The sequence below is a fragment of the Oryzias melastigma genome, linkage group LG4 (assembly GCF_002922805.2).
Source record: "Oryzias melastigma strain HK-1 linkage group LG4, ASM292280v2, whole genome shotgun sequence".
NCBI classification, from domain to species: Eukaryota; Metazoa; Chordata; class Actinopteri; order Beloniformes; family Adrianichthyidae; genus Oryzias; species Oryzias melastigma.
In genome coordinates, this window is record NC_050515.1 from 27,324,014 (window position 1) to 27,337,895 (window position 13,882).

The 13,882-nt window shown below is 40.5% G+C and overlaps 2 protein-coding genes and 1 long non-coding RNA gene across 3 annotated transcripts in view; 2 read left to right on the forward strand and 1 right to left on the reverse strand.

Annotated features, from left to right (window-relative positions):
• ndufa2 (NADH:ubiquinone oxidoreductase subunit A2) overlaps positions 1-1,231 on the forward strand; it is a 4,565-nt gene extending 3,334 nt beyond the window's left edge. Inside the window, exons 2-3 of the mRNA XM_024258845.2 lie at positions 893-999; positions 1,074-1,231. Of these exons, the coding sequence (XP_024114613.1) occupies positions 893-999; positions 1,074-1,165 (199 nt within the window). The 3' untranslated portion in view covers positions 1,166-1,231. The remainder of the gene's footprint in view (positions 1-892; positions 1,000-1,073) is intronic.
• LOC112136880 overlaps positions 1-13,882 on the reverse strand; it is a 31,781-nt gene that overhangs the window by 16,484 nt on the left and 1,415 nt on the right. The window lies entirely within an intron of this gene.
• On the forward strand, positions 3,769-10,736 carry ik (IK cytokine). The gene is made up of 20 exons (XM_024258841.2): positions 3,769-3,984; positions 6,411-6,477; positions 6,559-6,651; positions 6,716-6,775; positions 6,967-7,134; positions 7,698-7,812; positions 7,895-7,965; positions 8,043-8,089; positions 8,244-8,407; positions 8,482-8,590; positions 8,658-8,697; positions 8,777-8,915; positions 8,986-9,004; positions 9,117-9,201; positions 9,335-9,421; positions 9,772-9,829; positions 9,904-9,992; positions 10,076-10,184; positions 10,273-10,307; positions 10,441-10,736. The coding sequence occupies exons 1-20, from the start codon at positions 3,975-3,977 to the stop codon at positions 10,466-10,468; spliced, it is 1,593 nt and encodes a 530-aa protein (XP_024114609.1). The 5' UTR covers positions 3,769-3,974; the 3' UTR covers positions 10,469-10,736.

A 13,882-nucleotide genomic window follows, 5' to 3' on the forward strand; every position in this document is an offset into this window, starting at 1 on the left:
AAAGTTTTAAAAACTGACATTCTGCTAGCTTTTTGGACTATTTTGCCATTTACTTCGAATTTTAAGGTATTTTGGTGTTTAGCTAATATTTCAGCTACATGCTAGCTGTTTTGGATAATTTAGACTTTTTTTCAGTTTTCTCGGCTATTTTGAAGTTTAGCTAGTTTGAAGCTTCTTGATAGCTGTTTTGGCTAACCTACCTTTTTGTATTTGGTTGTTTACGCTAATATGGCACTTGGCTAATATTCTAGCTGGCTATCATCTTCAGTGTTTTCAGCTTTTAACTTCAGCCTTTTCAGCTACCAGCTTCAGCTTTTCTTGCTATCAATTTCAGCATCTTCAGCTATCAGCACTAGCATCTTTAGTGGCCAAATTCAGCTTACAACATTCACACTATCATTATCAAAAGTAATGCTATAGTCTAGTTCAAAAATACAGTTTAAAAGTTTTCATAATTTAGTTTTAGTGTTCAATAAATGTTTATTCTGTTTGGCCAGCTAACTAAGGTGTGTTTTGGATTTTGGCCACTTGTGTGATTGAGTTTGACACCCCTGATGTAGATTTTTTAGGGTTCTCCGGGCTTTTCTTTAACCCTTTAACACCTGAGGTGTCGCTGGTGACGCTTAAACAAAAAATCTTTACCATAGTGTAGCTTTTCAACACCATCAACATAATTCCAGTAGAATTATCATCAAGCTGCTTTTGTCCTTCAGAATCTACTGGAATTACGTTGACTGTTGATAAGTTACAGTATGATAAACATTCCTCCCAGCATGCCTCACATTCCTCCTGATATTTATGAACATCTCTACGGTTCCTCCCAATCTCCCCCACGTTCTCTTTTCCTCGTTCCTCTTGAGACGTTCCTCCCAGCGTTTCCTTTGTGTTTCAGGGACTTTGTGGAGCAGCACTATGTGTCCCTGAAGAAGGCCAACCCGGACTTTCCCTTCCTCATCCGGGAGTGTTCTGGAGTTCCGGCCCGGCTCTGGGCCCGATATGGTGAGTCCAGAGGTGCGTCTGTGTTTGGGTTTCAGCTGCAGATGATGTCGTTGACCTTTCTGCTGCTTCTTCAGACCTGGGGAGGGAGCAGAGCGTCTCCGTGGACAACATGTCAGCCGAACAGGTGGCCGGCGCTCTGAAGACACTGGTTCAGTCCAAACCATGACCCAAGCGCAGCTGTACTCTCCTTGTTGTGTGATGTTGATGAGAATAAACTTGAACTTTAATGAGACTCTCTTGTGTCCTCCTGGCTGCTATTGGTCAACTGGGTTTCCTAGGTCCACCATGAACATGTTTGTTTTTGGAACCACAATGATCCAGATCCGAATGGTTGTGTGTGTTTTGGTCCACATCTGTTTGTAAAAAAATAATTTAAAAATAAACTTTTACACATGTTTTGAGAATTGGCTTAAATAAGTAAATAAAATGAACAGTTGAAGAATAAGGCTTGATATGACTACATTATTGTTAAAGTTTATTGTTTTGATGTTCAATAAAACTAGTGAAGAGAAATGGTTTATTAATAAATGTCGACAGAGTTGCACTTAGGAGTTATCGTTTTAAAAGTCAAAATATTTAAAAACACATGAATGGACAATAACAGATTTATCCTGCAAAGAGTAATAGAAAATGATAAAAAATCAAAAGCAGAGAAACATTTAATGACAAACATTTACATAAAAATTGATGGGTGTTCCTCATCTGACACATTTTATCAACATTTGAGACAATCCCAAGTATGCTCTGTCAACATTTATTTTACAAAAAGAAATAAAACAAATTATTGAAATATGGCAGGTATTGAGAGTGGGTTAGCTTGTGAATATGTATATGCCCACATGTGTATACGTTTATTTTACACACCCTTGTGTACTCAGGGGCTGCTGTTGTGAAATACTGTCTTGTAAATGTACTGTTTTTCTTTCTAGATAAATGACATGACAAAATACTTTTGTTTTCTTTTCTAAATGCATTTAATGACAAGACTACACCTATTGGTCAAGTCTTGTCTTCTATTATAGAACACTACTGAGTTGGAGCTCAGGTGCCTGTTCAGAATCATGATGTGGTGACCTATAACCTTTACGTGTGTTTTGATACCAGGTATTTATGTGTGTACTTATAAGATATGTTGTCATTGGACCCTCAACTTTTGAGAAAATGATCAAATTCATGGATCAAATTATCAGTAGTTAGAGGTCTTCTACTGGAGTACTTCTAGAGCAGGGTGTCAAACTCGATCGCACAAAGGGCCAAAATCCAAAACCCACCTTAGGTCGCGGGCTAAACGATAGCTAAAACCACTGAAGGTAATAGCTGAAAACACTGAAGCTGATAGCTGAAAACGCCGAAGCTGATAGACAGCTAAAATATTAGCTTAATGCCAAATTAGTCTAAAAAACAAATTAAAAAAAAGAAAAAAAATGGGTTAGCCAAAACAGCTAACATGTAGCTGAAAAATAGATAAACTTCAAAATAGCCAAAAAAACTAAAAAACAAAAAAGCCAAAATTAGCCAAAACAGCTAGCGTGTAAAAATAAGCTAAACTCCAAAACAGCCTAAAAAACCCTTTAAAAGTCTAAATCAGCAAAAACAGCTAGCATGTAGCTGAAATATTAGCTAAACTCCAAAATAGCCTATAAAAATCTTAGTAAATGCCAAAAATAGTCTAAAGAGCTACATTAATGTCAATTTTGAAAACTTTTTTTTGAAAATTTTTTAACATAATTATGAATCATAAAAAAAGCAGGAATATTATTCCAGAATAAATTAACTTTAATCTTAAATAACTTTCAATATTTTACTCTCCATATAAATATATTTAGTCAAAATTATACAAGTTAGAAGTAAGCGCAAGAAAACATCAGGACATTAATAACAAGAAAATAAAATGATCTGGAGGGCTGGATAGAATTACCCAGAGGGCCGGATCCGGCCCCCGGGCCTTGACTTTGACACATGTTTTAGACCTTATGATTAGAAGATTGTGTCAATCAACTGACTAAATACAAAACTTTATGACATAAAAATAACACAGGGGTGACTACACACATCGCACTTCCATCTGCAAACCTGTAAACATATTATGGAATACAGAAATATGAGCCTTTGTATCTAAACGGGGGAAGAAAAAAAAATCGGTGTGAAATTTTCAGTCAAATCAGTTCAGCGACTTCAGTTCTTCTGCATTTGTGGAAAAGTCCATCCACTGAAAACTGGTGGATTATGGAATATTTCATTCAGTGAAAGTGCTTCCCCTTTAAAAGTAAATCCAAACAGAACCCTATGGACAGAACCTCCAGCTGGTCCTGGAGAGCCTTTGGCTGCAGATGCTCTGGTGACCAGCAGGGGTCACTGTCGTGTTTAGATAGAGGCTTACATAAAGTGTTACGTAAATAATGTTTCCTCTGTTGTGTATTTAACAATTTGTTATGTGATCTTGTATGAGAAGATTTTAATTATTAAAATTTCATGATAAATTAAGAAAAAAAATAGTAGCGTTGGTGAATAGGCTGGTTCGAACCATTGACGGTTTTATCCCAATTTAGCCAAAGTGCAGTGTATAGATTGCCCGGCAGATGGGGCTAGCATGCCAATAACGGTGCATATCCAGATAATTACGCTGTTTTTATAGTATTAAAATACATGTGACTAATACTTTATTTGTAAACGACGTGTGTGTGTATGTAAGGATGTAAGGAGGTACGTATTTATAATCCATCTTTGTGTAGATGAGAATCCTCCCCGATTACGCTTCCTCCCACTCCAGTCCGGCAGGGGGCGATAGAGGACCCACTGTAAACCTATAGCCGTTTCCAAACCAGAGAGACGCAGCAACTCTGCGGAAACGTTGTGGAAAAACGAGGACAAAAGTCCGCTGAACAAGAAACAGCGGACTTTACGGATTACTTCGACAGAACCGGGCCGGACCAGAGTCCCGTCTGCCTGTAGGACATAAGCAGCTGCCCGTAAAGATGCCTGAGAGTAAGTCAAAGCTTGAGCATTAGCATGCTAGCTAGCCCTTAGCAGCGATAGAAAACATCCGGTTAATATTAAGAAAATAAAAAACTATGAATCTGCGGCGCGATGTTTTTTAGGTTTCACCCTGCTCCGGACGTTTGAATACAGAAATATCACAAGCAGAAATAGCAGATACAAGTTCCATAGATGTTTTTCATGATCCTGTCAACAATGCTAAATGAATACAACAGCTTACCAAACGTAATCAAGAAATATACTGTAATATATACATGAAGCATAGCTTCAGTTTCACTTTTGACACCCAGCCTCAGATTTGTCAGTCATTTCTTTTCAAAGACCCACTCCGATCATATTTTAAGTTCCTCTAAAAGCGTTTTCAGGAGTTCTTTAAGTATGATTTTGCCATTTTAGCTAAAATCTAACCCTGCAGCAGTAGTTTATTAGAAATTTACCTCTGAGCTGTGGGCGGGACCAATGGTTCAGAACACCCAATAATTGAGAGCCCAATCTAACATCAGCAGTGCAATGAAATATGGTGATCAATATCAGAGCTATCCAGATGTACAGTTGGATCCAGATTCCAGCTCAGACGAGGAAAACAAAGACGTTCATGGATCTGTTTGTCTTAAAGTTGATGCATCAGAATAGAGCAGAGCAGAAAGCTTGTGGCGCTCCCAGCGTACCTTCTATGTAACAAATACGCTCTTTTTCAAACTACATTTTTTCGTCTGCTCCTGAATCACTACGATCTGAATAGACATTCTCAGAGATACAATTTTAAGCCCAATTTTCTTCAAGTATGTCCTCCATCATCAGAAAAATGTCACAAGAATATGTTAAATGGTAAATGGCGTATACTTGTATAGTACTTCTCTACCTTCTTCAAAGCCTCAAAGCTCTTTACAGTCATAGTACGATTCACATTCATACACTGGTGGCTCTGCTGCCGAACATTGGCGCCAACCTTCCACCAGAAGGGGACAGGCAAGGCGGGAATCGAACTTGCAACCTTCCGATCGGGAGTCGACCGCCCTACCGCTGCCCCACAGCAGCATCCCCATTTTCATTGGAGTGGGTCTTTCAAGTCCCTCCTTGGTTTAGTTCAGGGGTGTCAAACTCAATCCCACAAGGGGCCAAAATCCAAAACACACCTTAGGTCACGGGCCGAACAGGATAAACATTTATTGAACACTCTAAAACGTAATCTATAAAACTTAAAAACCATAACTTTTTAACATAATTATGAACTAGATATATAGCATTACCTGTGATAATGCTAGAGTGAATGCTGTAAGCTGAATTTGGCCTCTGAAGATGCTAGTGCTGAAAGCTGAAAATGCTGACGTTAATAGCTGAAATCACTGTAGCTAATAGCCTGTTAAAATATTAGCTTAATGCCAAATTAAAGAAAAAAAACTAAAGCCCCTAAAGGGACATCGAACAAAAAAAAAATTAAGTAAAAAAAAAAAAAACAATTACTAACTGGTGCGCACAAGATAGTGACTATTTTTTTTTTTTTTTTTACTTTAATTTTTATTTTCCCAATGTCCCAGGGGTTCCGTAGCTTAAACAGCTAGCATGTAGCTGAAAAAATAGCTAAACTTCAAAATAGCCTGAAAAAACTGAAAAAACTCTAAATTAGCCAAAACAGCTAGCATGTGGCTGAAATATTAGCTAACTCCAAACAGCCTAAAAAATCTTATTAAATGCCAAAATAATCCAAAAAATAGTAGAATGGCATTTTTTTATGCCTTGAAACCATATTTTTTTTTACATAAATATGAATAATAAAAAGACAGGAATATTATTCCTGAATAAATCAACTGAAATCTTTAATAGCTTTCAATATTTTACTCTCCATGAAAATATAGTTTGTTAAAATAATACAAGTTAGAAAAAAGCACAAGATAACATCAGACCATTAATAACAATAAAATAAAATGATCTGGAGGGCCGGATAGAATTACCCGGAGGGCCGGATCCGGCCCCCGGGCCTCGACTTTGTCACATGTGGTTTAGTGGATTGACATGTTTAAATATGCCTTTCTGCTGCTGCAGAGCCAATGCTTCTTACTGTCCTCTGTATCAGACCTCTTTTCTCATTCTCTGCTTGTGTTTTGTTTCCTCTCGGTCTTTGTGAGTCCATATTCTGATGTGTAACTCCGCCCCCTTCACAGCATCACTTAGTGACTGCTCAGGTGTCGTTAAAACCAAAGTATCTCCCAGATTAGCCGTCCTTCCACTAACCAGTCGATGTTGGCACTAAAAAGCCGAGCTATTTAACTCACTTTAGTTTTGGAGTCACAGGAGTTTGTGCAGCTTAACTCTCCACCATATGAGGTTCTGTGTCTGTTGGGCTCAGGTGTGTTGTTCTTGGGGTAAAAGTGCCCCCCCTCTCCATCTGCTCACACCCGTCCTCTATGTTACAGCTGAGAGTTACTCCAACCCCCTGGCCCCTGAGGGTCATGAAGTGGACGACCATAGAGCTGCTGCTCAGTGAGTGTCCTGCATCCTTTCACCACCTTGTGCTGCTGTCTGCTTATGTTGGGCAATTCTGTTAACATTCTGCCTTCTCAGGTCCAAACTGACCAATGATGACTTCAGAAAGTTGCTCATGACGCCACGGACTGCACCTGCAACAGCCCCACCCACCAAGTCCAGACACCATGAGTGAGTGAAGGAGGAGGTGCTGTTTGGTTCTCGCTGCAGAAACACTCACCTGTGTTTGTTCTAGGATGCCCAAAGACTACAACGAAGACGAGGACCCTGCAGCCCGAAGGAGGAAGAAGAAGAGGTGAGCAGCCAGACAGCTTCTTCTCTGAAGTCCTGATTGGGACGAGTAAGGAGGAAGCTGGAACCTGGTTTGGTTCAATAGTAATACCCCACGTCTGCAACATGTCTTCACTCTGACTCCCTGTCTGCTCATCTGATCCATAATCTGTAATCCATCACAAGTATTGATTGTTGATGCTTGTCCTCCTGCAGCTACTATGCCAAGCTGCGACAGCAGGAGATGGAGCGAGAGCGCGAGCTGGCTGAGAAGTACCGCGACCGAGCGCGAGAGAGGCGGGACGGGGTCAACAAGGACTATGAGGAGACGGAGCTGATTAGCACCACTGCTAACTATCGAGCTGTTGGACCCACCGCCGAGGCGTGAGTACCACAGCACTAAACGCTGCATTGTAGACGACCGCAGAAATACACAAGGATGATACTACTGGAGGTCTTCCAATAGTGGTCAGTCTCCAGTAGACGTCCGTCTCTCATAAATGCTGTGTCGGCTACAACATTTTTGGAACAAACACCAGGACTACAATTGGAAAATATATGGTATATCTGGGTTTCCTCCATTCCCATGTTTCCTGACGTTCCCATGTTTTCTGACGTTCCCATGTTTCCCTAACATTCCTGTATATCCTGACCTCCCCAGTTTCCTGATGTTCCAGTTTTTCCTGACGTTCCTGTCTTTCCTGATGTTGCTGTGGTTCCTGACGTTCCCGTGTTTCCTGGGGTTCCTGACATTCCATGTTTCCCAATGTTCCCTCATTTCCTGATGTTCCTGTGGTTCCTGATGTTCATGTTTTTCCTGATCTTTCTGTGTTTCCTGATGTTTCTATGTCCATTTTTTCTGATGTTTCCGTGGTTTCCTGACGCTCCTGTGTCTATATTTTTTATATTTCAGTTTTCCTGATTTTTCCTGTCTCTGACTTTCTCAGTGACAAATCTGCAGCAGAGAAGCGTCGACAGCTCATCCAGGAGTCTAAGTTCTTGGGAGGTGACATGGAGCACACTCACTTGGTGAAAGGTCTGGACTTCGCTCTGCTGCAGAAGGTCAGGCTGGGCTGCTCCAAACATCTGCACCTGCTGAGAAGGATCAGGAGAATTCACACAGCAGATGTGCTCTCTCCTCTAGGTGAGAGCAGAAATCACCAGCAAGGAGAAGGAAGAAGAAGACATGATGGAGAAAGTTCAGAAGGAGGCCAAGTATGAGAGCAGAGCTCACTTCTTTGTCATCTGTCTGTCTGCTGCACTGACCGCCTGACTGTGTTTCTGTCTGACAGGAAGGATGTGGAGCCGGAGGAGAAGATGGAGTTTAAGACCCGTCTTGGTGAGCATGTGCAGATGCTCTGTGGTTCTTGATCAAGTTCCTTCCATTTAGAAAAACTCACCCAATAGTAAAAGAAAAACCCTGATCTCCTTAAGACCTCAGGAGTATATTGAAGGATGTTTACATCCCGGTCTGTTCTTCATCTCCCTCTCAGGCAGGAACATCTACCGGGTCGTGTTCCGATCCGGGGCTTTGGAAAGAAACGAGCTCTTCCTTCCCGGCAGGATGGCGTATGTGATCGATCTGGACGACGAGTTTACCGACACCGACATTCCCACCACTCTGATCCGCAGTAAAGCCGACTGTCCCAGCATGGAGGCGAGTGTCCAAATCCCCCGCTGTCCCGGTCCAGTCGATGCGGTCGATGTGAACTGTCTCTGTGTGTGATACAGGCACAGACAACCCTCACCACCAACGACATCGTGATCTCAAAACTGACCCAGATCCTGTCCTACCTGAGGCAGGGAACGCGGCACAAGAAGATCAAGAAGAAGGACAAAGGTGAGTGTGGTACACCTGCATGTGAGCGCGCTCAGTTCATCACAGGTTAACTCTCGGTGTGTTTCAGGTAAACTGGATGATAAGCGAGCTCCAGAGGCTGACATCAGGTCGGTTGGTGTCTGCCCCCCCACCATCATTGCCCCCATTATGACTCGGTGCTCTATAACGTCTTTATTTACGCCTCAGCATCTTTGATGACATCGGAGACTACATCCCAGCCGCCGTCCCCAAACCCCCCAAGGAGAAAGAGCGCCACAGGGAGCGGGATGATGATGCTAAGAGGAGGCACAGCTATTTTGAGAAACCCAAAGGAGACGAGCACCAGGTGGGACGCACAGAGAAGGGGGGAGGGGCCGAAGACTGCTGGATACTAACTGTTGTCTGTGTGTGTGCAGGTGATGGAGGTGGATACAGGTAAACCTTGTGAATTGTATTTATATAAAGGATTATTTGTAAATATACCACAGCAGTGGTGTTTTCACGGAGGAACACCTGTTAGTGATGATGTCATCGGCTCACCTGGCAGGTCCTGGATCAGTGCAGGACCACATCAAGATGATCAACAAGAACTTTGGAGGAGCTGCAGGCAGCCAGTGGCAGGGCCAGGAGCCATATCCTTTCTAGAACGATTTGATAGTTCCTGGAGGGGGCGGAGCCTCACATTCACATGTTTATTCCTAGTTGATCAGAAGGGGGCAGGGCTTCCAGATCACATGATCAGTGTTGTCTTTAACCAGAACAAACAGGATCTCAGAGAAGAGACTCCAGCAAAGAGCAGCTAGGAGATTTCTTTGGTGGATCCAACTCGTACGCAGAGTGTTACCCCGCAACGTAAGGTTCAACCGCACACTCTGACAACAGCACAATCACACAACCTAAAACACTAACAATAGCACGACCCACAACCTGAAACACTAACAATAGCACAAACATACAACCTGAAACACTAACAATAGCACGAACACACAACCTGAAACACTAACAATAGCACGAACACACAACCTGAAACAATAACAATAGCACGAACACACAACCTGAAACACTAACAACAATACAAACACACAACTGACACTCTTACAACCCTACAAACGCACAACAGACACTCTTACAACCCTACAAACGCACAACCTGACAGACTCACAACTGCATAGACATGAACAGTGAACTGGGTTGCGTTGCAGGATGGATGATCTCGCCGTTGACAGTGATGAAGAAGTGGATTACAGCAAGATGGACCAGGTAACTACATCTCCCAGCATGCAGTTGTTTCCTGAGTTGCAGAGGACCTGATCTACGCTCTCTGTTTATTTTAGGGGAACAAGAAAGGTCCTCTGGGCCGCTGGGACTTTGATACTCAGGAGGAGTACTCTGATTACATGAACAACAAAGAGGCTCTGCCAAAGTGAGTGAATCCCTCAGCTGTGGCTGGCAGGCTGTGGGGTCTGGGGGGGTCTGTGTGGTTCTTACTGGGGGCTGTCTCCGCAGGGCTGCCTTCCAGTATGGCATCAAGATGTCTGAGGGCAGGAAGACGCGACGCTTCAAGGAGACCAATGAGAAGGCAGAGCTGGACCGACAGTGGAAGAAGATCAGTGCGGTGAGCAGCAACAACACTAACACAATCCAATGAACACAACAATACAAGTGTGCTGGGAGTGCTGCAACAGCGTCTTTATCTGTTGCAGATCATTGAGAAGAGGAAGAAGATGGAGGCTGACGGGTAAGCTCTTCTATTGTGTTTGTTTCTATAAACTGCTCTCTGAGCTCTAAAACCAGTCGGTAAATGAAAAATACTGTAACAGTCAGTAAGTAGTGAGCACCAAAAACATTCATAACATCCTTTTTTCTTTCAGCGTGGACGTGAAGAGACCCAAATACTGAAGAGCTTCGGTTTGGGTCACATGATCGTCTGAGCTCGTCTGGTGTAAAGTCAGTGTTGTAAACAGACGTGGATTTTGTTGTGGATTTTTTTGTTGAATTTTTAGTGTGTCTGTATTTTAGTAAAACATTAAAATCTCAGATTGAACCTGTTTACTCATCAACACCCCCCCACCCCGAGCTGCTTCAAGTTGACTTTGTGTAGGAAGTTGAGCTTTTCTTTATTGTGGACTCTATTTCAAAACCTATAAAAGTTGACATTGTGAGCGTATCTCTGAGTTATTTCTGTATTTCTGACCTTATTTATTCAGAAGATCAAAGTGGAAATTCAGAACTCTGTCGTGGGGAGGAAGCAGGAGAAGACGAGGTTACCATGGCAACGGGTTGTTGCAGCCAGCATGTCGGGATGCTTTTTTGGAAGATGAATCAATCATAAGTTGTTTCCAGCTTTCCTATGATTCAAAATATATCCATATGGAGCTATTTTGGGACCAATATTATTTGAAACCCAAACAAACATTTTGAAAAAAATATTGGTGTTTGGTCAAAAAAATGTCAAATGTTCCAAACTTTTTTCTATTCTCAGATAAACTTCATTGTTTTCAGCTTCAAATGTTCTGTTTTTCAGGTTTCAAAACTCAAAATTTAAATTTTCAGTTTCAAATCTTTTTTTCACTTTCAACTTTTCTACTTCTTTTTTTAATGAGTCTGAAAATTTCAGTTTCAAAACTTTTGACCTCATTGGGGCGGGGCTAACATAAAGGACCAATCAAAATCGATGAGGGTGGTAACTTCCCGGTGCGTTCACTGACTCTGAGAGCTGTGATAATTACGATCAGTAAATGGCTGTTTAGTCTGTTCTATCATAGTCTGAAGATGTCCCAAGACAGAAATGTCAATAAAGAAAAGAAATATTTAAAAGTGAAAAAAAGAGTTTAAACTGAGAAAAAAAAGTTTTGAAATTGACATTTTGAACACCAAACAGACTTCCTGACTTATCTGCCTACAGTTATTTATTATTTTATGAACAAAACCATGAGAATCATATTTTTTATTCCAAATCTGAATTTCTCATCAAATAAAGATTATTTGTTGATGATTACATTCATAAATCCATCATAAAATGAAGTCATAAATCCAAAACATTTAGGAGGAAGCTTCCTAGCTCAGCTATTTTGTTTGAGGAAGAAATAAGTGAACTATTTTCAGTTTTTATTATCAAAACTAAAATTAACAACTCTTTGACGTTTATGATGCTATTAATTTAAATTAATTATAAAAAATAAAATCCACATTTATAGAAAAGAGGAACAGATTGAAGAAAGTCATTGCAAAAGATTTTAAAGGATTTTGTTTCTTCTTTCAATTTGATTTTTATAAAAGTTGACGTCATAACTGTTTCTTTTCATAGTAACATATGAAGTATTTTTTTGATAATTTTCACCTAAAGAATTTGCAACAGTATTTGACGGAATTCCAACCAAACTATCACAACTCTTCAAAGAAAATACAAATTCTGGCCCATTAATTAGATTTAATATATTTTTGGATGAGGTGAATATTTGTATTGGATCCCTTTCTAATAAACAAATAAGAAATCTTTTACATGGCACTACCCTACATGCAGGTAGATTTTACCAGGACTATATGGTTATAAATTTGGGGAAAAAAATCAGTCTCACTTTAATATATCAAACATTTTTGGGCAGATTTATTCCGGATATAGACCAGTCATACACATTTTGTTAATCACAAGAGGAAACTAATTTTTCATTTTTTTGTGAATTGTATTTATACAAGTATATTCTGGACTGATGCTGGAAGTTATATTCATGGTAAAACTGGAAAGACACTTACGTTTTGACAAAAGGACATCACTTTTGACTCTTATGATGACAGCATGGACAAGGACTTTATTTGTATAACACAAATGATTTTGTTTTTGTTTAAATTTAATTTACGTTAAATCAGGGGTCCCCAAACGTTTTCTTGTGAGGGCCACAGAACTGTTTTCTACTCTGATGTAGAGCTGGTTCGTAGGCTGACAGAGAACGTGGAACAATCACAGCCTCAATGTAAACATTTATGGTTTTCCAGAATGCCACACATAGTCAAATTTTAAATAATTTATGTAATCTTCATGAAAAAATAATAGCCTACTAAAAAAATTTAATTAGATATATAGCATTACCTACAGAAATGCTAGTGTGAATGCTGTAATCTGAATGTGGTCACTGATGCTAGTGCTGATAGCTGAAGATGCTAAAATGTATAATTAAAAATGCTGAAGCTGATAGTTGAAAACGCTGAAGCTGATAGCTATAGCTAAAATATTAGCCAAATGCCAAATTATTCTGCAAAACAAAAAAAAAAATCAACCAAAATAACTAGCATGTATTCTATGAGGTAAATGTCATATATTAGCAAAAAAAAAAACTGGTTAAATGTCTAATTTAGCTAAAACAGCTAGCGTAAAGCTGAAACATTAGCTAAACTCCAAAATAGCCCAAAAGGCTGAGAAAATGTCCAATTACCCTAAACAAATAGCATGTAGCTGAAATATTAGCTAAATGTCAAATTAGCCAAAAAAGAAAATAAGTGGTAAAATGTCTAATTTCACCAAAACGGCTAGCATAAGGCTAAAGTAATAGCTAGGCTCTAAATTAGCTTACATAACTCAAAAAAAATCTAAATGAGCCAAATCAGCTAGCTTGTATATGAACTATAAACCACCAACCAAAGTTTCATCTTCTTCACTTTTCCAGCTTCAGCCTGAATTAGACGCAGACGTCTGAGGAGCGCGAGACAAACTTGAAAGGACCTGGTCGTATTTTCAAACAGATAAAAAGATCCAGCTGTTCACTTGTTAGGATGGTTATTTATTTTAAATACAGCTGAACGCGCTTCTCACGTGCATCTGATCAGACTGTAACGTGGCCGCGCATGTGAAGAGACGAGCTACTGCACGCGCGAGGGGAACAGCAGCGTCACCCAAACGCTCCTTTAATCTCGGCAAAAAGGAATAAATGTAAGTAAATCCAAAAGGACCGCTGACAGAATCAAATGTTGGAATGGTTCTCATTCAAAGGCTTCAACAATAACTTGTACAATTCTCCGCCGTTATTAAAGTAGAATCTGTTTACATCCGCAGTCTCGTGGTCGAGGCGTGGAAAGAGGAGGACGGTTGCAATAAACTCACTCCTGATTGGCGACAGTACTTCCTGTAGATTCCATGACTCAGTTATGACTCAGACCAATCGCTGGAGATGGGTTGCAAATGGCGATGTCCATTTCAGGAAGTGATGGTGAAAGCAGCCGCCTACTTTCGCGAGGGGAGGAAGTAATGCATTTCCAATGGGGGACCTCATTGCGACAGTAGCTCAGACGGTAGTGCGGGTCGGCCAATGATCGAAGGAT